At 37.5% G+C, this 25,639-nt stretch overlaps 12 protein-coding genes and 1 non-coding gene across 13 annotated transcripts; 9 read left to right on the forward strand and 4 right to left on the reverse strand.

Annotated features, from left to right (window-relative positions):
* The first annotated feature begins 1,082 nt into the window (after positions 1-1,082).
* On the forward strand, positions 1,083-2,135 carry VCUG_00006 (small GTP-binding protein domain). The gene has a single exon (XM_008074836.1). It carries the CDS (start codon positions 1,146-1,148, stop codon positions 1,740-1,742), a length of 597 nt encoding a protein of 198 aa, XP_008073027.1. The 5' UTR covers positions 1,083-1,145; the 3' UTR covers positions 1,743-2,135.
* Positions 2,136-2,845: 710 nt separating this feature from the next.
* VCUG_00007 (uncharacterized protein) lies at positions 2,846-3,277 on the forward strand (the record flags this gene model as incomplete). The annotated part of the gene is made up of 1 exon (XM_008074837.1): positions 2,846-3,277. The coding sequence occupies one exon, from the start codon at positions 2,846-2,848 to the stop codon at positions 3,275-3,277; it is 432 nt and encodes a 143-aa protein (XP_008073028.1).
* A 1,928-nt stretch (positions 3,278-5,205) lies between these two features.
* VCUG_00008 (uncharacterized protein) lies at positions 5,206-6,597 on the forward strand. Its single transcript, XM_008074838.1, has one exon. It carries the CDS (start codon positions 5,310-5,312, stop codon positions 6,516-6,518), a length of 1,209 nt encoding a protein of 402 aa, XP_008073029.1. The 5' UTR covers positions 5,206-5,309; the 3' UTR covers positions 6,519-6,597.
* Positions 6,598-6,941: 344 nt separating this feature from the next.
* On the forward strand, positions 6,942-7,793 carry VCUG_00009 (apurinic endonuclease (APN1); the record flags this gene model as incomplete). The annotated part of the gene is made up of 1 exon (XM_008074839.1): positions 6,942-7,793. The coding sequence occupies one exon, from the start codon at positions 6,942-6,944 to the stop codon at positions 7,791-7,793; it is 852 nt and encodes a 283-aa protein (XP_008073030.1).
* Positions 7,794-8,038: 245 nt separating this feature from the next.
* Positions 8,039-8,111, reverse strand: VCUG_02781. Its single transcript has one exon. It is a non-coding gene; the product is annotated as a tRNA-Arg (tRNA).
* Positions 8,112-8,651: 540 nt separating this feature from the next.
* On the forward strand, positions 8,652-10,601 carry VCUG_00010 (uncharacterized protein). Its single transcript, XM_008074840.1, has one exon. It carries the CDS (start codon positions 8,659-8,661, stop codon positions 9,910-9,912), a length of 1,254 nt encoding a protein of 417 aa, XP_008073031.1. The 5' UTR covers positions 8,652-8,658; the 3' UTR covers positions 9,913-10,601.
* Positions 10,428-10,917, reverse strand: VCUG_00011 (uncharacterized protein; the record flags this gene model as incomplete). The annotated part of the gene is made up of 1 exon (XM_008074841.1): positions 10,428-10,917. One exon carries the CDS (start codon positions 10,915-10,917, stop codon positions 10,444-10,446), a length of 474 nt encoding a protein of 157 aa, XP_008073032.1. The 3' UTR covers positions 10,428-10,443.
* Positions 10,918-11,326: 409 nt separating this feature from the next.
* VCUG_00012 (uncharacterized protein) lies at positions 11,327-14,081 on the reverse strand. The gene has a single exon (XM_008074842.1). The coding sequence runs from the start codon at positions 13,931-13,933 to the stop codon at positions 11,381-11,383; it is 2,553 nt and encodes an 850-aa protein (XP_008073033.1). The 5' UTR covers positions 13,934-14,081; the 3' UTR covers positions 11,327-11,380.
* Positions 14,082-16,382: 2,301 nt separating this feature from the next.
* Positions 16,383-17,136, forward strand: VCUG_00013 (uncharacterized protein; the record flags this gene model as incomplete). Its single annotated transcript, XM_008074843.1, has 1 exon — positions 16,383-17,136. One exon carries the CDS (start codon positions 16,383-16,385, stop codon positions 16,887-16,889), a length of 507 nt encoding a protein of 168 aa, XP_008073034.1. The 3' UTR covers positions 16,890-17,136.
* Positions 17,137-17,799: 663 nt separating this feature from the next.
* On the forward strand, positions 17,800-18,171 carry VCUG_00014 (uncharacterized protein). The gene has a single exon (XM_008074844.1). The coding sequence runs from the start codon at positions 17,816-17,818 to the stop codon at positions 18,152-18,154; it is 339 nt and encodes a 112-aa protein (XP_008073035.1). The 5' UTR covers positions 17,800-17,815; the 3' UTR covers positions 18,155-18,171.
* VCUG_00015 (uncharacterized protein) lies at positions 18,164-19,416 on the reverse strand (the record flags this gene model as incomplete). Its single annotated transcript, XM_008074845.1, has 1 exon — positions 18,164-19,416. The coding sequence occupies one exon, from the start codon at positions 19,414-19,416 to the stop codon at positions 18,799-18,801; it is 618 nt and encodes a 205-aa protein (XP_008073036.1). The 3' UTR covers positions 18,164-18,798.
* Positions 19,417-20,288: 872 nt separating this feature from the next.
* On the forward strand, positions 20,289-21,119 carry VCUG_00016 (uncharacterized protein; the record flags this gene model as incomplete). The annotated part of the gene is made up of 1 exon (XM_008074846.1): positions 20,289-21,119. A coding segment is annotated over one exon (815 nt), but the record flags the coding sequence as incomplete, so codon positions are not given.
* A 2,799-nt stretch (positions 21,120-23,918) lies between these two features.
* Positions 23,919-24,879, forward strand: VCUG_00017 (uncharacterized protein; the record flags this gene model as incomplete). Its single annotated transcript, XM_008074847.1, has 1 exon — positions 23,919-24,879. One exon carries the CDS (start codon positions 23,919-23,921, stop codon positions 24,852-24,854), a length of 936 nt encoding a protein of 311 aa, XP_008073038.1. The 3' UTR covers positions 24,855-24,879.
* Positions 24,880-25,639: the final 760 nt, after the last annotated feature.

Consider the following 25,639-nt stretch of genomic DNA (forward strand, 5'->3'; position numbering starts at 1 on the left):
TGCTTAAAACAAGTTATGAACAACAAACACGCGCCACATAGACTTTACACTAACCAAAGCTTGTTAATTTGTCTTAAGCTTGAATTTCTTCTCAAAACAACAGGTGTTTAATACAGCGAGCTAAAAACGTATTTTATTGCCAATCACCCTGCAGTAATATCAGAACAAAAAAAGCGATTAATAAATGCGCTTCTAGTAAAAAATATTAAACTAAAATATTCCTTTATTTGGTAAGTACTTCGCTATAAAACCTATTGTGTCTATAAAAGATGGTAAATCCGTGTGTATTCGATGTTATAATAGTGTTATACAAAAAATAACGATGTGAGAATTAAAAAATGTAAAACGAATAAACTAGGAAAAGGAGCGAAAATACGATCGTAAGTTCGGACGAAAGCAGCTAAGGCATCAATAAATGATACTCCACGATACCAGCACTAATTTCTCGAAGCCGTATTGATCTAACACTGCGTACCTACCTGTCAGTTGTACGCTCCCTTGATCAACTAGTCTTCACCCAGAACAAATTACAACTGCATGTTCTACGGGGTCATTTGCTGGTCATACTTTCAAGCTTATTGTTGTCCCGTCGTGCACAATGATTGGTATTTGAGAATGTGATTAAGCTTAGATTGCACAAATTTATTGTATAATAACATTTGACAGACTGAAAAGTATTTTGAAGTGCGGATTATGCAGATATAACATCATCATTTAATGAAGAATTTCGGCTATCAAAAAGTGCTTACCAAATCACCCTTCATTGCTACCGATAAATCTAAAGAGTTGTGGTCCGTAAACGTGTTTCAAGCAGGGTCCAGACAAATAAAATGGATGTTTGGACATTCTTAGAACACAGAATGGTGAGCGCAACTAATAGGGGCAGGACAGCAAGGCATGAAAATTGCAATCAATCAATTATGATGAAACAAAAACGAAAACTATTCGAGCAGGGATGCGTTTGAATGGAATAGTTCTCGGCCGTTTAGTTCGTAAAATTCGTCTTTCCTAACCACCTATCACGCCCTTATGAAAAGCAAAGTTCTTTGTTCTTATAGGACAGTTTAACCTATCACCAATCAGTCAATGTTTCATCAAACGTTTCAAACATTTTTTCTTATAAAAAATGAAACAGAGACTCGGTTATGGCTTTGGTTCTAAACGAAAGAAAAGAGTACACCTACAAAATGGTGGTGCTTGGGTACTACAGTGTGGGAAAAAGCAGTTTGATACAAAAGTATGTGAAGGATGAGTTCAACCCAAATGAAGAAAGCACGATAGGAGCAGCTTTCCTGACAAAAACGAGTATATATCCTAACTACAATATAAAATATGAAATTTGGGATACAGCTGGTCAGGAGAGATACAACAGCCTCATACCAATGTATTACCGCGGCGCGCACGTTGCTCTCATTGTGTACGACATAACATGTCCAGAGAGCTTTGAGACGGCCAAAAACTGGGTCACGGAACTGAGCAGTGAGAAGCCGAAAAATTTTGTCAAAGTGCTGATTGGAAACAAGAGCGATTTGGAGAACACATCAAGGAAAGTTGGATTTGACGAAGCGAAAGAATACGCGCGCAGAAACAAAATGCTGTTTTTTGAGGCGAGCGCTAAGACCGGATTTAATGTGGAAAACGTATTCTCGTCGGTGAGCGAAATGTTGCCCAAGGATTTGAAGGAAAAGAAAAAGAACCACGTTCGAATTATTGAAAAGAAGAAGCTTTTTTTCTGTTGTTGATAAGGTTCATTAAATTTTAGATTGCTAGTAGAACTGTAACCATTTTCTGATACCTTGGATACGTACACGCAACATTTACACGAAAATTACAAGGTTTTACCGGTTAAGCAGTGTGTTTGCAGTTCGAATACACCAACAGAAACAAAAAGCTCATTTAGTACATTTTTTACACAATATTCTCTCAAAAAGGTACGACCGCTCAGAATCTAGCACCCTAAGTAAATGCATTTACCAAATAGATCTCACAACACTAGTTGCATGAATGGAAAGAATCTGTGTTTTGTTCTAAAATAACCGAAATTGCACCCACTGTAGTCTTTCACAGATAAGCAATCAACGAGCAATTTTTGCTCTGTGGAAAACCCGTTACCGAACACTGAACAGAAATAAAACAGCTAATAAAGTATGTATTTTTACCAAGAATTTTCCTTTCTCCATTTTTCTTCGTAGAATAATAAAATACACTCACTATATCATATCTTTGGTGTGTGAGGAGATAAATAAACAGTTTTTAAAAAAATTACTGCATAGCAAGAGGAGACAATGCACAAAGCCTTCTTCCACATAACACAGTTCCAATCACTTCTACAAGAATACAGTTTTCAATATCAATTCATAATAGCTTTCGTTTTGTAAGTATTGTGATGCTCTTGCATCCTCTGTGTTGGAGTAAACGGTATGTCTACTAACTATTTTCCTGTTGTGTACTTCCTCTTTTTTCTCCTTTTCGGGATGAATAAAGGATATTCTGTAAATATGGCACGAGAAGAATGCGTAAAATAGTCTTATTCGCTTTAAAATCTCAATACTTTTATCATATTGCTAGTTAAATGATAAATTACTGCAAATGCAGTCTATTTGTTAAGGAATAATCTACCCAACATATACTAGTTGTCTATATGCACTCAATTTATTTGCATATTTCGCACATTTTTATTAAGAATTACCTCCAATTCGTTAGCTAAATACGTAACTGTGAAAAATTTTAGCCATTACCAAGATTTGCACCAAAGCCGAGCTATGCAAAATTATTTTAACGGCTTAACTTACGAATTTACGCTTTTAAAAACGTATGTACAGAATTTATACATGTTTTTTAGTAAATGCACTATATTTACTATTTCAGGTATAAAAAAGTAGACGTGACAACATTAATGGATCTTATTTTATTTTTATCTTCATTGGCACATATCGCGAGCGGTGCGAATGAAAGTCTCGGAGCTTACAATATCACAGACCACACCGTTATGGAGAGGCAGAGTTACTCCAGTAGTTCGCCGTTAGGAGAAATCGAATTGGCAGAAATGCAGAACTTAGGAGCACCTATTATCGTTGAGAGGTCAGAAAACACCGTTTCTTTCCAATTTAGCGTATTATATTTTATCCTAGGCATTTTCGTATCATTTCTATTCATAATAGTGATGTTTATTTATTACGTAACGAAAAAAAAGAACAGAATAAGAAGCATACAGGTGGTACAGCCATCAAAACTGGAATGGCACCATGAGGCTGCTCGCGAACAATGGAATGTGTGAAACTCGCAATAAGTAAAATTTGGTGAACAAACTATCACTCGACAATTTTTCTTCTACATTTAAACTCTACATGAGGAGTTATTCAATCTTGTAAATTAAATAGTAACATAGCAGTACGAGGCGTGCATGCTACAGCAATATTACATAACAGAGCACAAATATTAAAATTAGAAATCGGTTTTATTCCATATTTTGAGCTGCAGCACTCCGCCTTGTAGCATCGGTTCAGGTACGGAAATTGGGAGTTTTAAAAAGAAAGATAAAGCGGATGGTTTAATTTTAGAAGGTTGATGGAAGACACTGATGATGAACAACCAGAGATGGATAAAAAGCTTAAACCTCATGTGGTGTCAATGAGATCTTGGAGGTAAGAATACCATTCATGATAAGGGGCTATTTGCACGTTGTCTATATGATGCTAAAGTCACTGCCGCGTGTGATAATACCACTTCTCTGTTCATGATTCATATAGCGAAACATTATAGATCTGCGCCATGATGACAGGATTTATACGAAATAAAATTCTATGATCATGGCACAGGCTCTTTTTAGCGCATCTAATCCAAGCGGGCGCGTTTGACCAAAATTGGAATGTGTGCTAAGCAAAACCATGCTAACCGGATAAATGTACAATAACATTTAAAACTGATCATTCTGCACCAAAGTGCCGTTTAAATTCGCTATGGTGTACCGTAAAGTGTAATAAATATGCTCATACATTTTCCTAATGGCGTCATTCCTTATAATTTGCGATTTTAATGTTTTTCATTTCTATTGCTAAGAAATAAAACACAAAAACATTTCAAAAATGAACAGATTAATACGGCAGAGGGAGCTGTGTTTTGGCAGCGAACAAGAAATAAAAAGGAGATAAAAGCTTTTGAATCATATTTGGTGACGAACACAAGCGTAATAATATTCTACAAGAAATAAAATTGGTTTAATTTACCACATAAGGGAAATCTTTGTGCCATACTGCTATGTCTGCTTCTGGTATCATTCAATGATATTATCTGGGAAAATTGTTAAACATAAATCATTTTTTGTGAAAGTTCTACATAGCGGTGGTTTATCCTTGAAAAATGCCGTTTACGCAAAAAAATTCCGAATCTTTGACACTGAACCGGAAATAGTGATTGGTCATTTCATGGATCATCTAACGAGCATGAGACCAATTGGACGGTAATCCACATTCTTTTTATCCAGCATAAGTTTGTACTAATTTGAAAAGAATTTTTATATGAGGTTTACAGTACTTCTGATTCCGTTGACTCACTCAAATTAATGGAATATTTGATAACTCACAGATTTGATAAGTTTGGTTTCTTAATGATTCTAAAAACGTGTCAAACACATGTAAATAAATAATAACACCATAGATGGATAAAACTAGCACGTTTGGTAAACGATATGAACTGTGTTATTACGTTGAGACACATCGAATAGCAAAATATAACTGTACGAGCTAAGGTTATCTATGTTCTTGTGGCAGAAATGAATTAATATAGCTTGATAACCGCATGTATGCGTTAAAATTAACGTACTCAAAATATTTTGAAGTGGTGAAAGCCTGTTCCTTAGTACCACACCGCAACTAAACAAGCTCTTCAGGCAGAGCAAACACCTATCATGGCCTTGACTATATTTGGACCTGCAACGCGGTCTGTACCAGTTTAATGCTACAATTTTTGCTTAATACGGATTAATACGTGTACTATTACACAGCTTTTGATTGAAAGATGAAGATAACATTATCACTACTCGGAAATGTCATATTGTCTTTCTTCACCAATAAGAACATGTTATAGATGTAACAAGCAATGCGTTTCCCTCACCGGTACCATCGGATCAATCAATAAGGACGCATTTAATATTGGAATACAGAATAGTCGATATACTGCCAAATAACGTCATAATATACGAAAATTATTGGATTACTGGGCCAAATATTGTAAAAACCCGGATTAGGCACCCAGAAAAGGGGGAATCGAAATTTAAAAGCAACAATTTTTAGACCGCTAAACCCTTGCAAATGGAAAATCACGTATTTTTCGGACCACCAACGCGTAAAGAAATACTGCTATACCTCAAGGACAAGAAGTACTCGCTCGTCAACAATCCATCACTAAAATACCAAATAATATTCAGAAATAAAATGGATAACAAATCCTTTTTTGATGTTGCAAATTTTAACTTCGTGAAGAGGTGTAAAATTGATAACTTTTACATAAAAAAGGTGTTTTTGTTCAACGACGGAATAACAGCGGGAAACATCTACGGATTGTTGCCATTCAAAAACACAGAAAAAAATAAAAATATCATAAATCTGTACTGTAGAAAGGAATTAGGGAGGGAGGAAGAAGATACAAATTACGAAATGAAAAGCATTGAGGAAAAGGATGCGGATGAACATGAAATTGGAGATGCTGGCACAGAAAACAATGATGTGGAAGAAAATGGCGGGGATTCAGCAGTTCGAATGGTAATTAGTGATAGAAAGATAGACATTCGAACTGATACAGCGATAGAGAATAATTTGGAAGTGGATGAGCCACTGGCGGCAATGAACGACAAGATAGGAAAGTTGTGTCTGGGAGACGCTAAAATCGAGATGGGTTGCAGGGGAGTGGAGAGTAGAAAGGTGAATTTTAATTTAGCAAAGAATGAAATATTTGTTTATAATGGGCGGGAAGAGAATAAATCACTACAAAATGAAATAAATGGCAACAGACGAGTGCTGAGTGAGATCACGAACAGACATGATAGGAATGCTAAGGCACAAATATCTAGGAACAAGTTAGTGGTCCAGAATAACCTGGCTGGTGTACCGGGAGATGAGAAAAGAGCACAATATTCCAGGTGTTCCGGAAGTAAAAGCAAAAATTACGCAGATCTGAAAAAGTTAACAGAACGAAATACGCTTTTAAACTCTGGTTATAAGACTGTAATCGTGAAACATTCCAAACGTGTAAATTTCTTAGGTCATACAAACACAAAAGGAAGGCAAAGTTCAGCCACGAAAAGAAAAACCAAAATTTTAGTCAAATTTGAACAGCGGGATCACATTCCGCCACATAACATTAACGGCATCAGACCAATGCTGGCTAAAAGCCCGAAACTGAAAAAATTCAGATCTCCGAAGGGCAAAAAGGTTGTAGAACTTAAGCGCACCATATCTGTGGACTTTCGCCCGAGTGGTTTTGAGTTTGAAAGAAAAAACAAGAAAATGCGGATCGAGTAAAAGTACCATAAGTAAAATAAATAGCTGTAAAATCATGTTGATAATTGCTGTTTATACAAAAATAAAGCGTTTTAATGTGTTTTATCTTGTTTATTGCCTTTGTAGTTTATTTTTTGTGCTGTATTTTGAATGATTCCTGGCACATGTCTCAGTGTTTAGATTAGTGTTTGCTCCATTTGTACCAACAGATAAATATTGCAGGTTCTGGGATCAATGACCGCACCGTTTTAATTGTTAACCAGCATCAATATGCATTCTTTGCGCAGTACCTATGAAGAATGCATATTGATGCTGGTTAACAATACATTTTAACCGTTCATCGTATTAACACAGTGCAGTACGCTCGTTTAAATCTCATTTACCGTAAATTTTTGACCATTTTTTCCTTAACATTTCAAATATTTCAGCACCCAAAAACTTGCAATGGCAAATAACAAAAAGGTTCTTATAGGTGCTCATCTATCAATAGCAGGTGGTATATGGAAAATACAGGAAAGAATGGAGGCTCTTAACGCCACCACATGTGCACTATTCCTAAAAAATCAACGCAGATTCGCATTTACACCATTAGAACCAAAAGCGATACAAAAGTTCAAAATGTTGGTAAAAAATGCAGACCTCCTCGTTCCGCATGGTTCGTACCTCATCAACATGGCAAGAAGTTGCAAAGAGGAAAGAAAGAAGCATTTCGAATGTTTTCGTGATGATGTGGCCCGCTGCTCCCTGCTGGGAATAAAAATGTATAATGTACATCCCGGGAGCGATGTAGATAACCTGGGTAAAAAAGCGTTGGCGAACGTAGCCGAGGCGATAAACGAAGTGAATAAAATAGAACCGAACGTTACCATTGTTATAGAAAATATGGCCGGCCAGGGACGCGTGTTATGCTCCAATTTCGGTGATATACGCGATCTGATAGAGCTTGTGCACGAAAAGAGCAAGATAGGCGTATGCCTTGATACCGCGCATCTGTTCGGCAGTGGATATGATCTGCAAACGAAAGAGGCATGCGAAAAAACGTTTGGTGAATTTGACAGGGTTGTTGGCTTAAGGTATTTGAAAGCGATGCACTTAAATGACAGCAAAGAGGAGCTGGGGTCGAAAAAGGACCGACACGAATCGCTAGGACTGGGAAAGATAGGAATAGAAGCATTCAAATTTATAATGAAGGATAAGCGGTTTGAAGACATACCCAAAGTTTTAGAAACACCGGACATAAGTCTCTACAAGAAAGAGATCGCAATGCTTAGAGGCTTTGCTGAAGAAAATAAATAAATACAAGAGATTGTGTATTGACGATCGTGCCATGCCTGATTTTTCCTTGTGATATAGGCTTAACATAAGCAGTTCAACGGGTGCAATCTCTATTTTAGAGAAAAGTATAAAATTTGACCGTTTTTTCCTGAGCTGAGGAACGATTTACCAAAAACCACGTGTTTTATCAAAGAAAATAGTGCAGCAGTAGGCAACAAAAACAGCAGTACGACCTTCCCCACACGCAATGACATCTCTAAAAAGACCGCTCCGGCCAGGACTCGAACCCGGACTCTCCTGATTAGAAGTCAGACGCTTTAGCCATTAAGCTACCAGAGCTACCGCCCACGAAATCAGTGCTATTTCATGGTTACTCGTGTTGTTGCAAATCCATCGTTCTCAGAAAACACAATGCAAGGCCCAACGCAATCATTCACCCGTTTTTCGACATACTGATGGTTGATTTATCGAAATGGCTGATGAAACTCGTTCTACTCACCATGTGACTGAGTCTTGATGTTGCGGTGAATTTGCCGTGTTCTTCGATTTCATGGATACAACTGCATCATTGGTCGCATTTGGAATATTAAAGCGAAACACATTCGTAGATTCGATCACAGAGTCTTACACTATCTGCCATTTTACGTTATGTTTCGCTCATCACCTCCACGGCACGTATTTTATTCTCATGATCTTGCTCCATCGCAATAGTTGATGTGTCTGCTGGTTGGTAGAGCAGATACAACTTATCTATACACAAATTTTTGCCCTGTAATTCTAAATAAAAAGCATTCTAATCCTAAACCTGTCGGTTTACATTCTTAGCGCACAATCGCTCATATTCACCTATTACCCTAATAAAATAAAAAGGCCTTGACCCTAGAAAATGAGAGAAATCATAACATTGCAGATAGGACAGTGTGGCAACCAAATAGGCTCGTCGTTCTGGCACCGTTTGTCTTCGCTCCATCAAGCATCGCATCCCTCGCAGTTTTTCTATCTTGCTGATGACAACACGCCGGTGCCGCGTGCTATTCTGCTTGACCTTGAGCCACGCGTAATTTCCCAGATCACCAACATGGGACTCTTCAATCACGAAAACATTTTTGTGTCAAACGAAGGCGGAGGAGCTGGCAATAACTGGGCAAGTGGTTATCTCTCAGCACAGAGTAAAAAAAGCGAAATTTTTGAGATGATACACAGGGAGAGTGAGAACAGCGACATGCTTGAATCATTTTTTATCTTGCACTCAATTGCCGGCGGAACGGGCAGCGGTATGGGCTCTTATCTTATAGAGGAGCTGCGCGATGAGTTTCCCAAGAAGATTCTGCAGTCGTTTTCAGTGTTTCCAAACAATGAGGAGGTGTCCGACGTAGTTGTACAGCCATATAATTCTATGCTTACGTTGAAGAGACTCAATGGGTGCTGTGATAGCGTTGTTGTGATGGACAACGCCGCGCTCGGAAGGATCTCATCTGAGTCCTTGCGTATAAAGCAGCCCTCATACGAAACGATCAACTCCCTGATCAGCACGGTGATATGTGCGAGCACGTGCACGCTGCGCACACCAACATACATGTACTCCGACCTGAAGAGTATAGTAAGCACGCTCATACCTGTCAAAGGCCTAAACTTTATTGTGCCGTCGTATACCCCCTTCATAAACAAGGACTGTGCGCAAATCATACGGAAGACAACCGTCAATGATGTACTCAGAAGACTCATGATGAGCAAAAATAAACTTGCAGGCATTGAAACACGTGCAGTCATCTCTGCACTCACTTTCTTCATCAATACGACAGAAATTGGCGAGGTGCAACGGAGTATGATTCGAATACAGGACAAGCAATTTGTAGGGTTCGTTCCTTGGATGCCCCCATCGTTCCATGCCGTGGTATGCCAGGAGGAGAATGCGAGCGAGCAGGTGTCCGGTCTTTCACTCACCAATTCAACCGGGGTGTCTGCGCTTCTCCGCAAGATCTGCGGGCAATACGACAAGTTGAAGAGAAAAAACGCGTTTACCGAAATGTACAGGAAATATTTGGATGGCCTTGATGAGTTTGATGCCAGCAGGGAAGTGGTCGAGCAGCTGATAGCTGAGTATGAAAGATGCGAGTTAACGTCTTTCTGCGAAAGATAGAGCTGATGCATCTCATGTAACCGTGTTTTTCTGGCGTGTATGTTACAAATGGATCAATTCGCTTGTTCGAAAATAAAAATTTTCATCTCTAACCTTCCCATGGCCAGGTAAGCGGCAGATTGTTCTGCCAGTATGTGTGATGCTGTTAAATGGTGAAGTCAGAATCAAAAGGTCGTTGTAAGAGTTGCATTATCTCTGCGTAGCAATTAATAGCAAGGCTGCACCCCACAAATGATAACTTATAAATCAGTTATGTTCAGAAAGTATCTTTGTTGAACAGTAAAACCAACCGAAATATTTGATATTCCATATTTACGATAAAGAGCTCTATAAGAAGCTTTCGTCCCATTGTTGCACGATATCAATTATCGCTTGTTGTTAAAACTACCAGAATTATTACCGAGGACCGAATCGTTGATCGAGAACTGTTGGCTACGCTTTCCCTGTTTTACAGAGAAAGGCATTGACACAGCTACCCGCTGCAAACATCGTTTAACATCGGTGCTACAGATGTATGTCCAAATTTCAGCTTTATTTAAAAATTTTAACCTTTTTAAAGATCGAGGAGAAACCTTTTGGTATCGGCATTCCCTTCAAATCCTCAAAGTTCCTTTTTGGCACCTTTGCAACGACATCCTCTGCATTCTCTGCCCTGAACATTCCCTCATAAACGAAATACTCTATCATTAGCACCATGTAATCGTATTTTTCATCCACCAACTGCAGGGAAACCTCGCCTTTGAAAAGCTGCGCAAGAGCAGAACAGAATACGTTCAGCATATGGTTTAAGAACACCTCATTTGCCTCTTTTGATCCGTAAAACACAACTATGGTGTCATTTAATACCTTCTGGAGCACAATGTGGTCCTTTGTAACAGCTGGAAACTCCTTTATACCCTTTAGAGTGCTTAGTTCCAAAGAATTACTTGTGTATGTTCTGCCGTATATCCGATTATAGTTGGTGTCAAGGATCAGGAGACCATCGATATCGAGTATTTCCAGCATCAGGGGGTGCGCATTTTCAAATCTTAATTAATGTTGGGATACAGAGAAAACAGCAGAATAACCACTGAGTCTATGGAGACTGCCGACAGCATGTTTAAATGTAAGCATGTTATCTTGGCTGTGCTCATTATTTATTTAGTGCTTAGTGAACCTTAAAACAGAAGTTTCTTTTGCCAAAGATCATTAATTTGTCTCCTTGGTTGAAAATAGAAGGAGCCTAAAAAATCGTGAATACATGCGCCTCTGAAAGGGTGTTATGACAATCATTCACGCCTATTAGATTTTGAGCGCGTGAAGAACACAAAAAATAGTGAGAAGATGTTTAGAGCATCGTTCAAAAAGTTGTTAGATCGTAGATTCCAGTATTTTGGACATGTCTCGCCACAACGACAGGTAAGAGTAAAATATGCTTTTTAGTAGAAATATTCGATGTGTGTTCTTTGGACGTATACCTGGTTCTTCTTCAAGTGCTGCTTAAATTTTCAATAACATTCACAGCTTTGTTCTTGTGAACCAGCACGTCCATGTACTTCGTAAAATAATTTTCGAAGTTGAAAATGTTGTAAAAAAGTTTTTCTAGGACAACTTTTTGCTCGTCCCTCAGCTCACAGCGTGTGAATCTCAAAATTATGCTTTTTCGCTGCCTGTATATCCTAAACTCACCAACCTCAGTCGCAAACAGAAATGTCCTGTCCTCCCCTGTATCTCCATTCGTGTTCTCTACTTGTATTTTTGTCTTGTTCTCGTACGCATGAAGGCACCACCAGATCTTGTCCATTTTACACCCGACTTCCATGTTCTTCATCTCGCTCACGATCTTTTCGTCGACCGTTTTATAGCCGCCATCAATGGCGCAGTAGTACCTCTCACCGTAATACTTGAACACTATTGTCTTGCCATACTTAAACAGCAGATAATTGCTGTTAAAAGAGATGGGCACCAGGTTCTCCTTCAGGACCAGCTTTAGAGCCCGCAGATGGCTTATCAGATCAACGGTCAGGCAACACTTCAGCAGATCTACAAGCAGCGTGTTGGTGCACTGAATGGACAGCCTTCCATCGTAAACCACCCTTATGCTCAGGTTGTAAAACATAAAGGACAGGATCGATCTGTTGTGGGCCGTCTCAAAGGTGCCTTTGATGCCGTATTTGCTCAGTTTATCCCTCAGGATTGAAATGGTCAAATAATTTAGAAGATTGGATATTTCATATATTTTTATTTCAGCCATGCTTTGGTTGCTAATAGCGATTCGTGCCACAAATCTTTTTCGCTTTGACATTCTTGGCACATCGTTGTACGTGTCTGCTGTTCCGTTTTCCTCCTTGGTTGAATCCTTTTGATCGTAATCATCCGATTGAGATGTTCCCATGCGGCAGTCCTCGTCGCTTTTTATTTTGATCTTAAATTTGTACCTGTCCATGTTGTACAGGAACTTTATCTCATTGCTCACGGTAACGCTTGTCTCTTGGAGATACAGAATGTCATTAACCATCATCAGCAGGTCGATATCTCGTAGAAAATACTTCACGTGGCTCAGACTGATGGCATACCGATTATCCGCTGTGTTTGTGAGGAAACATCCTGACCGAACATTCAGATCACTGAAGTTGTCTTCTAGATCGTTTATGTCTTGGGCACTGATAGCACTTTTATCCCTCGTGTTATACACAATGCCTAGTTCAATATAGCGCAGCAGATTGTACTTCACATTCCTGCCGACAAATATTCTATGGCTGTTATCATCGCACCGTATGCACACAAAATTCGCATCACGTCTCAGAAATACGTTCCTTGTCCCGAAATCTTTCTCTTGGTAATTCCTAACAACTGAGATGTTGTTTCTTTTGGCAATGGACAGCAGAGCCGTGTAAAAAGGGTGTCTTTCGTGGTTTACGAAGTATCTCCTGAAGTCTTTCAACGATTTGAACAACACGTGGCCGGTTTCTTCTCTGTTATCATAAAAAGTGTTTGCTGAGCTCAAATACTTGTCATCTAGGCCACCAATAAACCTGCATGGCTGTTCTGTGTGCTCATTTTCCTCTACCAAATGAAGGCCTTCGCCGATGACGAACCACAAACGATACCTCATCTTCAGGTATTCATATCGATTAGAAATTTCTCCTATGAACCATTTCTCTATCCATCGCATGTACCAATGAATGTCCAATCCACCATGTATTTTTTCGCCAAACGCCTTCATAATGCCTGTACCGTCTTTTATTTTCAATACTATCTCCTCAAAAACGCGTATCTCAAAGTCATAGAACGTGCCTGTCGCGATGTCCTTATAAGTTTCGAAGATCCGCCGCTGTCGGTTTATGACCTCGATCTTTTTTACGTAAACAGGAAGCAGATGAAAATGAAGATTTATATTTGGTGGAGAGAGAATTGTCCACGTGGGCGAGGTGTGGCTGCCACAAAGCGTTAATTTAAAGGTTACGTGGTCACTCGCAAGCGTTAAAACACCATTTTCTATCTCAATTGATTTAAAAATTGACACGTCCTCTTTGGTCAGATAGATCCGGATCAGAGTGTCAATAGCACTGAGATCATCGGCACTCTCCGCTTTTCTGTCCACCAGCACATCATTCTGTTCCTCGGTGTACTTAATTACGTTTCGTTCTGCCAGTGCATTTCCACTACTGTCGTCATCGCGTAGCATCTCTATCAAGGCATTGCTCACGATTCCCTCATACCCATAAAAATAGACAGATAGAGCGCTTCTAAAGTCGCATTTGGCACAGAACAGTATTTTCATCTCCTCAAACCAGTCGGCCATCTCGTCCGCAACTCGTGACGGTCTCCTTTTCTGTTTATAATATTTCAGCACGTCTATGTATGCCAGCATTCTGAGCACTTTACTTTTATGGACTAAATACTCGTGCAGCTCCTCCCTGTTTACGATGTCAAGGTGCTCATTCAGGGATTGCAATGTGCGATTGACCATATTACGCACTAGAAATGAAAGTTTTACGGATGTAGGGATAAGAGGTAGTGTGGTAGAAAGGATTGGCATGGGTGAAAGGATGCGAATTAATTTTAGGATTTTATAAGGCAGTAAATATTCGATCTTTACAGACTTGTTTGACAGTTGCTTGGAAGATAGTAAATTATAAATAGAATGAACTGAGATGTATGGAGCTTTTGTTTTGTTTGGAGCTCGGATGACTTCTAGGTAAGGAAAAAAATAATCTGGATGAATTGTGTAGATGGAAACTCTAATGGAAAAAGAATATGAGCTTTCATTCGTAAATACTGCTGATATGTTATTATTAGTGCATATAAGAATGTATCATTAGTGCAACTGCATGTCTGCTATTCTCATATTGTAATAGTCCGTTTTTAGCTAAGGACCTGTGTTCACAGCCAAGTTTTAGTATGTAGTATGCTAATTCCCCTTCTACGACAATTTGCAACACCAAACAAAACATTATTTTGGTTGGAATGCGACAACAAACTTATCCTGGAATTTACCACACATGCCAAGATAAACTTTGGAATGAATATAGCGGGAAATTTTTAATTTGTAGAATGAAATTTACAACCGCTTTAATCACATCAACAAATGAAAAGAAAAGGCTTTGTAACGTAGAATATTACTTACAGGATCCTTTGTTAACTTAAAAATATCAAATTGAGAAGACAAACATTTACAACACAACTATGCTATACTGGGTAAAACGTTTGATCGCTATTGTTACCCACTATCTGAAACATTTTCATATGCCAGTTTGCAGTTCACATATGGCCACAACCAAATCACACCAGTAAATTTAGAAGTCTTTCATCACTTCGCAATTAATAAGTGGCCGATTCAGCACATGAATAGTAAATATGGCAACAATTGATCATATTTGTATCAACTCGGCTTATCGAGAGGTCTTTATATTTTCCTTTTCCATCCACACAAAATATTTTCACCATTTTAGACATCATTTTACAGATACAAGCATTGAACATGTACGGTACCGCGAGTTACCACATTTTTTTCCAAAAATTTGTTCATATCACTCTTTTTCTTGTGCCTTACACGATCATTTTACCTGTTATATTAGCACATGTATCCCAGGGATGGGATATATGCAGCATTGTTTCCTTAAATATTGTCAAATAATCATAAAATACTAAAAAATTGAAATGAGCATTTTACGAGTCATATTGCTCGCATCGATCAGTGTGTAACTCCAGCAAGTCATAAAAATTAAGGAAAACACAGATGAAAATGCTAAATGTACAAACAAGACTTAGAAACCTTTTTCTTTATCCGTGCCCTTTTTATCACCAAAAAAATGTTATGCCATAAACAACTGCGGAATAGTTTTGCTTTCACGGATTTTTGTTCATTTTAATCAGTTCAATGTTATGATAGCGCGATTTTTGCATTCAAAGTACGTTTATTTATCACATCATCAATTGTTCACATGTTTTGAGAAAATTGGTGCGGTACTTGCTTAATTACCAATCTTGATATAATAGCAGATTTAACAATAAAAATATTTTTGGCCTGTTTATAGTTCTGTGTGTTATTCAGAACTCGACATATCTTACAAGTAGTTCTTTGTTTCAGGCGCTAAGAAAAAGAAAATGCTCAATAATTTGTTCACTGTTGTGTATTCAATTCATATTTGACTACCAAATCGTATTACTCAGACAAAAATAAATATATGCCACCATAGTTGTCACAGAAATTGTTTTTATTAGATGGCACATCCGGTACATTGACTGTAAATATTACCACATGATCATATTCTCAACCATTACAATTCCATAAGGCGAAACAGTGTGTTAACGCATCTTTATATATTTTGGTGCAAAGAGCATGTTCTGACAAGATGAAATGTACGGTGGACTGAGCCGTATTAAACTAATGTTCATGCTATCTGGTAAATAAAACCATAATTAATCAAAATTGTCTCCATATCTGTTCCGTATACGCACCAAATAAATTATATTTGGTGTGCGGAGCGTATCCGGTCTGAAATAATCGACATTGGCTGCAATTTTTTTATAAAATCAGTTCTGCTATCACCTCATATCTCTTAATAATGCATACCACTAAATAAATACATCTATAATTGCCGTATTCGTTCTTGATCACAATGTATGACTCATGTTTACACAAAATATATGCGCTAAAATGGTACTAGTACACGAATAAATCATGAGTACCATGTTCTACGAGATAATTAATGTGATTTTACAGTAAATGGTTGCAACTTATGGCAGAAAAACGTTTTATATAACTCATATAATACGTTGAGAAAAAAATTTTAATTAAGCTATTTTACCCTGTAAAATGTATCGTAAAAAATTATTTTGGCGAAATGAGGCTTTGAAATGCAGAAAATGCACAGCAACTTGATAGATAAAACATACAAAATAATTTTTAATTCACTAACTCTGTCCTTTCTCACAAAACACAGCGTTTTAAATTTGTTTTTAATTTTTAAATTTTTGCTCCCCTAATGATATTAGCCAAATGCCAGTACTATCTTGACAAAACAGCACCAAAGAAACTTGAAAGGTGGATATTCTTCTCTGGCCTGCTGATGCTATACTTCATAAGAATTCTGTATATCCAAACACACTACCTCGTGACCTACGTTCTTTCAATCTATTTGCTGCACGGTCTTATAGGATTTTGCACACCACAGGAAGAAAGCATACCGGATCCGTTCGATAATATTGATGAGGAGGTGTATATCCCACAGACGGTTGATGACGAGTTCAGGCCGTTTATGAGACGGTTGCCCGAATTTGATTTTTGGTGGTTGAGTGTGCGATTGGTGCTTATATCGTTTTTAACAACGTTTTCATCTCTATTTGATATTCCGGTGTATGCACCGATACTAATTCTCTATTTTATTGTCATTTCTTTGCTAACAGCCAAGAATCTTTACCGTCATATGAAAAAGTACAATTATAATCCGTTTTATGTTGCCAAGGAAAGCTACAAGGTAGGAAATGACTAAATAAAGTAAAAAGACTAGCAAATGAAGTAGTTTTGATTAAAAATGCGGTGATATGACTCTTTACCTGGGTATGAAGACTATTGGGAACAATGCTTGGTAGTGTTATGTATGCCTTTCCGCTCAAGTATTACTTCTATGTGTGCCATTATCTATTAGTGTGCTGCATAGCACTCTCTGATTGCTGAGCAGCTGTTCAAGTATGTTTATTTGTTTGCACACCACCTCCACACTATTCTGCTGATTTCTGTGCCACACCTTGAACCGGGTGTGCTGTAGAAGCGCATCCGAGTGAATGTGCTTATGCAATAACAGGAAATTTCCGCAAAGGGCGTTACAAATACAAACTGCCACACAGCAATGCAATACCAAGCTTTTTAAACATCAGGGCAGAAGTAAACTATTTTACACGTGGTAATCACTGGCCCTTACGGTTCAGGTGTGTACAAAGCATTTTAGCGTGTGTAACGCTGTTACGGGCATACCTTGGTGTAACAATCAAGGGCAGGTAAACGTACTGCATTGCCAACATGGCATGGTTAACAATTTTGAATAGATTAACACCAATCTTTGTGAATAGGGATGGATCGTCTTGAATAAAGGCTGAGATGATCAACGCCCGTACGTGAACTGGTCAGGTACATCAATTAAATGCTATATCTGTGTAAGGATAGTCTTAAGCAGGCTTGTTTTATTGAGGAGCTAAATCGCAGCATAGACTGCGATAAGTGATGGCCCACCATATTAGGCAATGAATATAAACCATGTTTAAGCAACAGCCCATGACATTCTTGTGCGCGCATCTCGCTGTTTCACACGTGTTCGTGAGTGTTCGTTTTTTTGTTTTATTTTTCATTTATCTGCTCCGTGATAAATCGTGTTTCAAATATTTTACCCCCAACTTTTAAAAAAACAATTTTTTCATCCCCATGTCCCAAAATACGTCTCATCCACTAACAATCTCTGAGGCGTTCCACCATCTTGCGGAACAGCGCCCTAGGATCGTAAAAAAGGACGTTAAATTTCGTAGAATTTTTGAAAATACGTATGATTACTGCCAGCAGCATACCAGGGTTTCGTCGACATCGCTGATGGAGAACTTGAGGACGTCGCTCGTTGAGCTGGGACTGAGTGAGGATGAGGTTGCGATTGTGGCATCGCTGTTTCCACAGAGTGTGGATGAGATTAGGATATTGGTTGATAGTCTGGGGAGACTTGATGAGCAGACGCTTATCAAAGTTATAAATAAGATCAATAGTGTGTCTTAGGATAATAAATTTCCGTTTTAAATAATTTTCTCGCGTATGGCTTAGACAATGTTCATGAAGCTATGACGGAACGAAAAGACAAAACATCCCGTATTTTGTGCTGATCACCGGCGCAAGATTGTTAAATCAACCCTTTGCCAATCTTTAGCTGCGTGTCACTACGCCGTAACAAACGAGTATGAAAGCAGTAGCTGATGGTGTTTATTGCCTTTTAATGGCCTCACTCAGCCATCATAGCACTGTTATCTAAAGCACCGTGGATCACATTATTGTATAACTTAAGAGTAGCGTGTCTGTCTTTTCTGTGCAAATGCATTTTTATTGCTTTCTTTTCTTGCCATAAGAGGGCAGAAATACTTTTCCGGATATTTTTTACAGATTCGACCGGTAGTCCATAACACAACGAGAGATTAGCAATTTGTACACGACCACCATCACGCAATATCACACGGTATGATAAATACATACTGTACTGATGTTTCGAGTCGAACATTTGCTATGAATCGCAAATTTTGGTATGACACAGGGATCGCCACATATCAATCCAAAGAATGACCACACACACTCGCCGTAATGAACAAATAACAACGTAACTACAGCACTTATTTTAGCAAAAAGCAATTTTTATCAATTAAAACGATGTTTTATCGTACGATTGTTTGGTTCAACTTCTTAGATAACTTTTCTGTCACGACCCTTAATTTTTCGTATTCCCTGTGAAAAGGGTGCTCACATCGTTCCGTTTTAACAACTAAATTCGCACAAACTTCGCACACAAAAAAATTACTTGGTACCGGCTTGGAATTGATTAAATAAACCATAAGTTGGCCGTAAATTTGGTGTAATGACAGATCAAACGTGCTCAATTTCAAATTCCTAATCAACTTGTCATGTAATTTATCTAAGATGTTCATAATATCACCAATTTTATATTCGTTTAGTGTGTTGTGTCCTGTACTTTTCGGATCATCGTTTGCTATCTTGTGCTCATTCTCGCCGTTCTTATCCGCTATATTATCATGAAACTTTCTTAAATTCATCAGAATGCCATTCTTATTTTTTGCTTTCCGCTCCATTTCCATTAATATTCCTCTATATGTCTTATATACACCCATTTCATAGCCATACACCGTATGCTCATCATATGCGCATTTTTTGCCTTTATCGTGTAGCTTCTCGCATTTTTGTGTCAGTCTTGAATCGTAAAAGGCCTGTCTGGTGCAAAAGCCCACTGTGTATTCATTGCAGATTCTGTCATCCATTTTGGGGCCCTGGCCGAGGAATAGCGTTTTGACCAAATACTGTAGAATCCTTGGAAGCAGATGTTTGTATGTGACGGAGTCAGTAGCGTGAGTAAATTTGGTTTCATTGATAAATAAACGCACTTTAGACAAAAAACTTGTTGCGATCTATCGCAGAGAGTGGCACGGCAAGAAAATATATAAAATGAATGAAAGAACAAAACATGTCGGGTCCACAGTACATATAATATCGTTACCTAGTACTGCAAGCAAGTATACGTTTTCTTCGTGATCTTGAGAAAAAAACTTGCTTTGTATTGCTATATGTAGTTTGAACCGTTGGTGTGAAAACAATTTACCTAACATTGATGTATAGAGGTCATTTTTAGGACAGATATCGCGGGCGATGTCATTTAGAAATGTCTCGCTGTAACACCATTGTTGTGCTCTTATACGCTACAATATTTTCTGCTGACGTCTATAAATCTGATGGTATCATCTATGAACTGTTTTGCAGACATTGATTTCTTGGAATGTGCAGAAATTAGTTTCAAACGGGAAATATTTGATCTGTTCATATAATCCGCTTCGTAATTGAACTCGTAGCACGTTCAAATGTAGTGGAACCAACGAAAACAAAATGTGTTTTTCGTAATTGAAAAGCTGTGCATCCAATAGCGTCAGCCGTAAATATTTTTATAGCCAATACTAAGCAGCTTTTCTGCTTTCGAACTACCAGTTTATCCGCTACTTACGCTATTATCTCAAGTCTGTGCTCAAATGATCCTTCAGTTAATTGTATGATGTTTCCCAATTGTGCCAAGAAAGCAAATTTAACATGTTTGTTTCTAATATTTACCTTTTTGTTTCCTTTTTTACCCTCAAGAGTTGTACAATGTTATTTTTTGGTGTTTTATTCCTTCTACTACACGGAGCAGAAGCAAAAAACTACGCCGTGATTCTGAATGCCTCCCAGTATTATAAAAATATTCGGCACGTGGCCAATATTCATGTTTTCTATAAGATTCTGAAGAGCAACGGGTTTACAGACAATGAGATTATCGTGTTTACGTGCGACGACTTGGTGCATGACAGCAGAAATTTTACAAAAGGATACGTTATATTACCTGATGGCGGGTTTGATGTACCTGAATTTGAGGGAAAGCCATTCACTCCGCTATCGTTCTATAACGCTGTTATGGGAAATCACAAAAAATTAATTGATATGGATGAATCATCGAATATTCTTATCTATATGTGTGGACATGGTAACAGGGACTTTCTAAAAGTGCACAACAAGCATTTCATCACATCTACTGAGCTAACAAATGCGCTATGTGCACTTTCGCGGCGCGGTATAAACAAAGCGTTCGTGATTGTGGATACGTGCAGGGCAGCCACGCTGATAGATAAAAACAAGCTGCCTAAAAATATTGTAGTACTGTTCACGAGCAGAGATGACCAGAACAGCATTTCATCCTTCAGTTCCAACATTACCGGGCAGATGACCATCGATAACTTTCCATATTTTTTCTACAAACATATCCAATACAGACTTGATATGAATATCGAGGATTTCTTTGAGGAAATGATGAGTGTTTACGACGTAGAATCGGATTTAATTGTATGGCCTGAAAGGGGATGGAAGATAGGAGAGTTTTTCAAGCAAGTGAAAGGAGAGAGTTTACTGTGTAAATTCGTGATTTAGTAAATTTTAGCGCTCAATAATATTGTTTTTTTGCTAAGTTATAGATATAACACATCATGAAGTGTGGTATACCACGCTTTTCTTTTGCTAATTCATTTTAAGCCGAAGTAGTTGCTTTACTATTTTTCCACAAAGATATTTTATCATAGCCGTAAATAAGGATTATAAAAACGAAGGAAGTGGGCGTAGCCCGAAACAAACTAATGCACTTTCCTGCATATCAAAAAAAGAATCTCAGAAAAATGAACATCAATAACCGCACTATTTTGTCTGATAATTATTGCTAAGCTGGGTAAATATCAGAAATAATGCATTGTTCTGGTTGATACACGCTTACAAGACTTGGTCATCATCGGTTTTAGATTATTTACATAAAATTTTTAGTTATTAAAGCTCAAGCAACATACCACAACAGCCACGTACCATTATTAATAGTTATGAGCCATTAACAATATAAGATGATTAGCAAATGCTTATCTAACGCTTGTCTCAACATGCCATTTGTCGCCTCATTTGAGTAAAAAATAGCTCAAAATGATTGGTCAGTTTGTGAGAATACATTATTCAACTCTTCGGGAGAAATCAAAAATTTTTTTATTTTACGCCAAACAAGGAGTTTAAAGCCGTTATCAACTCATTTTTTCTGAAACGCTATCAGACGCATCAAAACTACATTATCACTTGATGGAAATTAAATTATCAACCCCTATCAAAAGGTCTAAAAAATGTAATGTGACATGTAAGGGAGAAATATCATTTAATAGATAGTGTAACTTTTGTACATCTTATAAGCGGGAATATTGCAGTTTTTTTTGCAAAAAGCATGTTTATGTACTACCGCATATTATCCGAATAATGTATCATCTGGTATTCAGCGAAAATGCAGGATATAGAATAACTCAATGAATCAAGAACATAGTTTAAAGGCACACCATGTGCAGGTGCCATACAACATGATTATATCACATTCCATAAAATAATTAAGTACGTTGTTCACCCACACTTATCTAAAATGATTAGTGATACCATTACTCTATTTCATTAACTGTTGAACTGCTGGATGTACCAATTTTATTCCAAGCACATATTCGAGCGTAAATACTACAAATAATTTTTTGTTCTCAATGATAGTGCAAATTACCATCTGTTGGCTTGGTTGTTAAGTACTAGCGACTAGGTTTTAGCAATATGTGCAAGCCATTTATTTTGAAGTATTAGAACAATTTACGTACTATGTGTGGTACCTACTCGTGTACAACGAGTAGTATATGCGTATCTATTGGAATTGAATCATTCTGGTTGTCTTTTTATGGACATATCCATATAAGAAAAAATATCAAATAACGCGTCAAGAAAGCGACCAATGTACTAAGTGCTGCTAAAATTTGGTGTGTAGTTGAAGCGATAAGTAAACTGAGTATTCATTTATTGCCAAAATTTCCTCCTCATGTCAATAAAAGATTATCCTCCCTAAACAATACAAATGATTGGTGACGGTTATATCAATGGTACCACCCATTGCAATCAAAACCATTCAAAAAATTGTTTACAACAATAATTTTTGTATTTGATAGCACTATCTGTGCCGTATTCAGATTTTTAGAAGGAGAGCTTTGCATCTTTCCTACCTACTTGTTTTTAATGATGCTCAAGTATTTTTCTCTGATGCTTCAATCAATAGATTACGGTGTCTTTTCCCAACATGCAAATTTCTTTATAAATCAATATCCTCTTCGCAGTACTGTTTTCGTTTTTGACTGTCGATATTTGGAGACAGTAGCGGCAAAATGTTGATGTGCTAAGTTCATGCAGCAATAATTGTTGCATATGTCGCTAAATATTTACTCCAACTCACTCGATAACTTGCTCAGAACGTTTTTAATTACACATGCGCAATCCATCCCGTTCATGTCATCCCATGTGCACATATTCTAAACTATTCCAACAAATTTATCGATTGCCAATGATGTTAGCCGCAATTAGCATGTATACACACTATGAATTTGAAATATTCATTTACAAAGTTTTATCACGTGGTTTGATGACAGGGTGCCATCATTTTGTTCATCAGTCGTGATAGCACACTTTTTTGGATTAGCTGCATCTTTTTACTATAAATCAGCACTTCATGCCACGAATGATGTTAAATGCACATAAATAACACAATTTGTGATGTTAATCGTTGTACGCAAACAGAATGTTATGACGTATTATGCTGCAAGGAAATACGAACAGCTAAGCCGTATACTATCAGTACAGAATAGGTAGCATGTTCTAAAGCTGTGAATTTATTAATTTTAAATTAAATTGTTACCTATTGCTGTTATTTATTAATTTAAAATTAAATTGTACCAGTTGTTGTCATCAGGGGATATTTTACAAAGACTGTGATCGTAAAACTCGAAAATATAAATAATAATATTTCACCATGATATGTTTGGAATCGTCTTAGTTTTGAGACATTTGCTCGGTTAAAATATGGTAAAAACATTTTTTGTTGTTTAAATTTTCGTTTCTTTTAATTCGTCGTTAACCACGCCAAACTCTTTTTTGTGCGACTCTTACATCGTGCGAACACCATGTTTCGTCAAGAAATGATCGAATCTCATGTTTTATCGGATTTATTTTCTTATTTACAAAATAGACATTAATTTTAAATCACCAAATGTTAATATGTCAAACATTGTTGGACCGTTGAAAAGGAGGTAAAAATCCTTTTAAATATCCTTTTCATTATCTTTTAAAAATTGCACAGATCCGATCATTAAACTAGGCCTTGACAAAATACAAAACGAAAAGTAAAAGAAAAGGACCCATGCACAAGCTGAAATTCCTTTGTAATATTCTAATGGGTGTAGTTATAATCGCTGCAGGAATATTGAAGAATCGTCTGTATTACCACGAATTCCCTGTGACTTTGCCAAGCATGATCGCGTCATGGGGTGCGCTGCTGGTTTCTTTTTTCGTAGCTCAGCGACACAAGTTCCCTGATAAGCTGCTGTGTCTGGTGGTGGTCATTCTCATTTTCTACAGTCTTGTTGCACGCTACTGTACCAAACACATGGATTGTATCGTTATCGCGCTGTGTGCGCCCTCCAAGGTCATTTTTACATGTATACTGGTCAAACTGTTCTTTCAGCTCAAGCTTTCTCGATGGCAGATGCTTGGTCTGTCGCTGATCATTGTGGGCATCATACTCCCCAATGTTGTTGTAAAAGACAACGATTTTTCCATTATATCACCCCAGAAAATAGGTATATGCATATTTGCCGGTCTGCTCTTCAGTCTGTTGAATTTGACCTACGAACTCTATCAAAGAAAAAAGAAGCCGTACTTCTGGGACCTGGTATTTACGGGATCCGTAATAGGAGTGGTTGTTTCAACCGGCATATTGGTCACTGAAATGACGAAATCTGATTCAACCATTAAAATACTTGCACGGAAAAAGACAACGTACGTTCTTTTGGCGGCAGAGTACATCGAATTAGCTTTGAAAGCGTTTCTACTTTACGTGACATCCCCTATATATAGAAGTATTATTTTGATATTGCTGTCAATCTTTACAGGGATGGTTGATACTCTCATTTTTGGGCTGGAAACAATTCGATTTGTGGATATCTTGGCGTTCTTTACGGCCAATATGGGGCTTATCATGTTTGACTATAACGAGTTGAAAAAAATGTTTATACCAGAAAAAAAAGATAAATTGGAGGAGGAGGTTGTTGAAAATCAGCTGATAGAATGCGAGTGATGTAATTTTAAATCATGCTGTTCGCGATATCAATAAATAAATATTTAAAAACCAAAAGTATTCGATTTACTTGTAAATTTTGAACTAGTTTTATTGCGCGGAAGGATGTTAAAATATGGCATGGAATCCTTTGTTTACCGTTTGACTTGCAGACACGCGTTGAATACTTCTGTAACATAGCATTGAGTATAATCGCACAACAATATGCTAATCAACCTGTAATAAGCATATATTTGAGAAACGCACTGGGTAAAAATGGTGTAATCCATGAAGTGAGAACATGATAGCGGTTTACTATTAGAATTTCGGGTACATACTTGAAGTGTATTATTGGTTTTTTTGCTAACGATGACCTGTTTACGTCGATACTAAATAAATTTTTTTCATGAAATATCATGGTTACGCTCAAAGTGGTTGATACGCATATCCATGGCCCAGGTATTGGACATGCGTAATGAAGACAGTTAAAAGAAAAAATGTAGCAGAAACACTTCATCAAACGATATGCAAATATTTTTATGATATGTCTGGTTACTCTTCGTACACAATATCACAGAAAAAAACACATTTCTTGATCCGCAGAGACCGGCTATGGTCATCGGACTTTGTTTCATGGATTATCAAACTTAACAAATGATAAGATCAGTATATGAGGTAGAATTAAAACAAGAATTTTTTTAATTCTAAATTTGGATATTACTATCATACATCAATCATGAGAATGACATTGATTAGATTATCGTTCTTAGTAAAGAAAGAACAAGGATAAAAAAAGACTCACGGCC

The sequence above is a fragment of the Vavraia culicis genome, assembly GCF_000192795.1.
Source record: "Vavraia culicis subsp. floridensis unplaced genomic scaffold supercont1.1, whole genome shotgun sequence".
NCBI lineage: Eukaryota > Fungi > Microsporidia > Pleistophoridae > Vavraia > Vavraia culicis.

Excerpts from the sequence above, each read along its gene's own strand:
- VCUG_00006 (XM_008074836.1), top strand. The coding sequence starts at position 1,146 with ATGGCTTTGGTTCTAAACGAAAGAAAAGAGTACACCTACAAAATGGTG.
- VCUG_00008 (XM_008074838.1), top strand. The coding sequence starts at position 5,310 with ATGGAAAATCACGTATTTTTCGGACCACCAACGCGTAAAGAAATACTG.
- VCUG_00010 (XM_008074840.1), top strand. The coding sequence starts at position 8,659 with ATGAGAGAAATCATAACATTGCAGATAGGACAGTGTGGCAACCAAATA.
- VCUG_00012 (XM_008074842.1), bottom strand. The coding sequence starts at position 13,933 with ATGCCAATCCTTTCTACCACACTACCTCTTATCCCTACATCCGTAAAA.
- VCUG_00014 (XM_008074844.1), top strand. The coding sequence starts at position 17,816 with ATGTCCCAAAATACGTCTCATCCACTAACAATCTCTGAGGCGTTCCAC.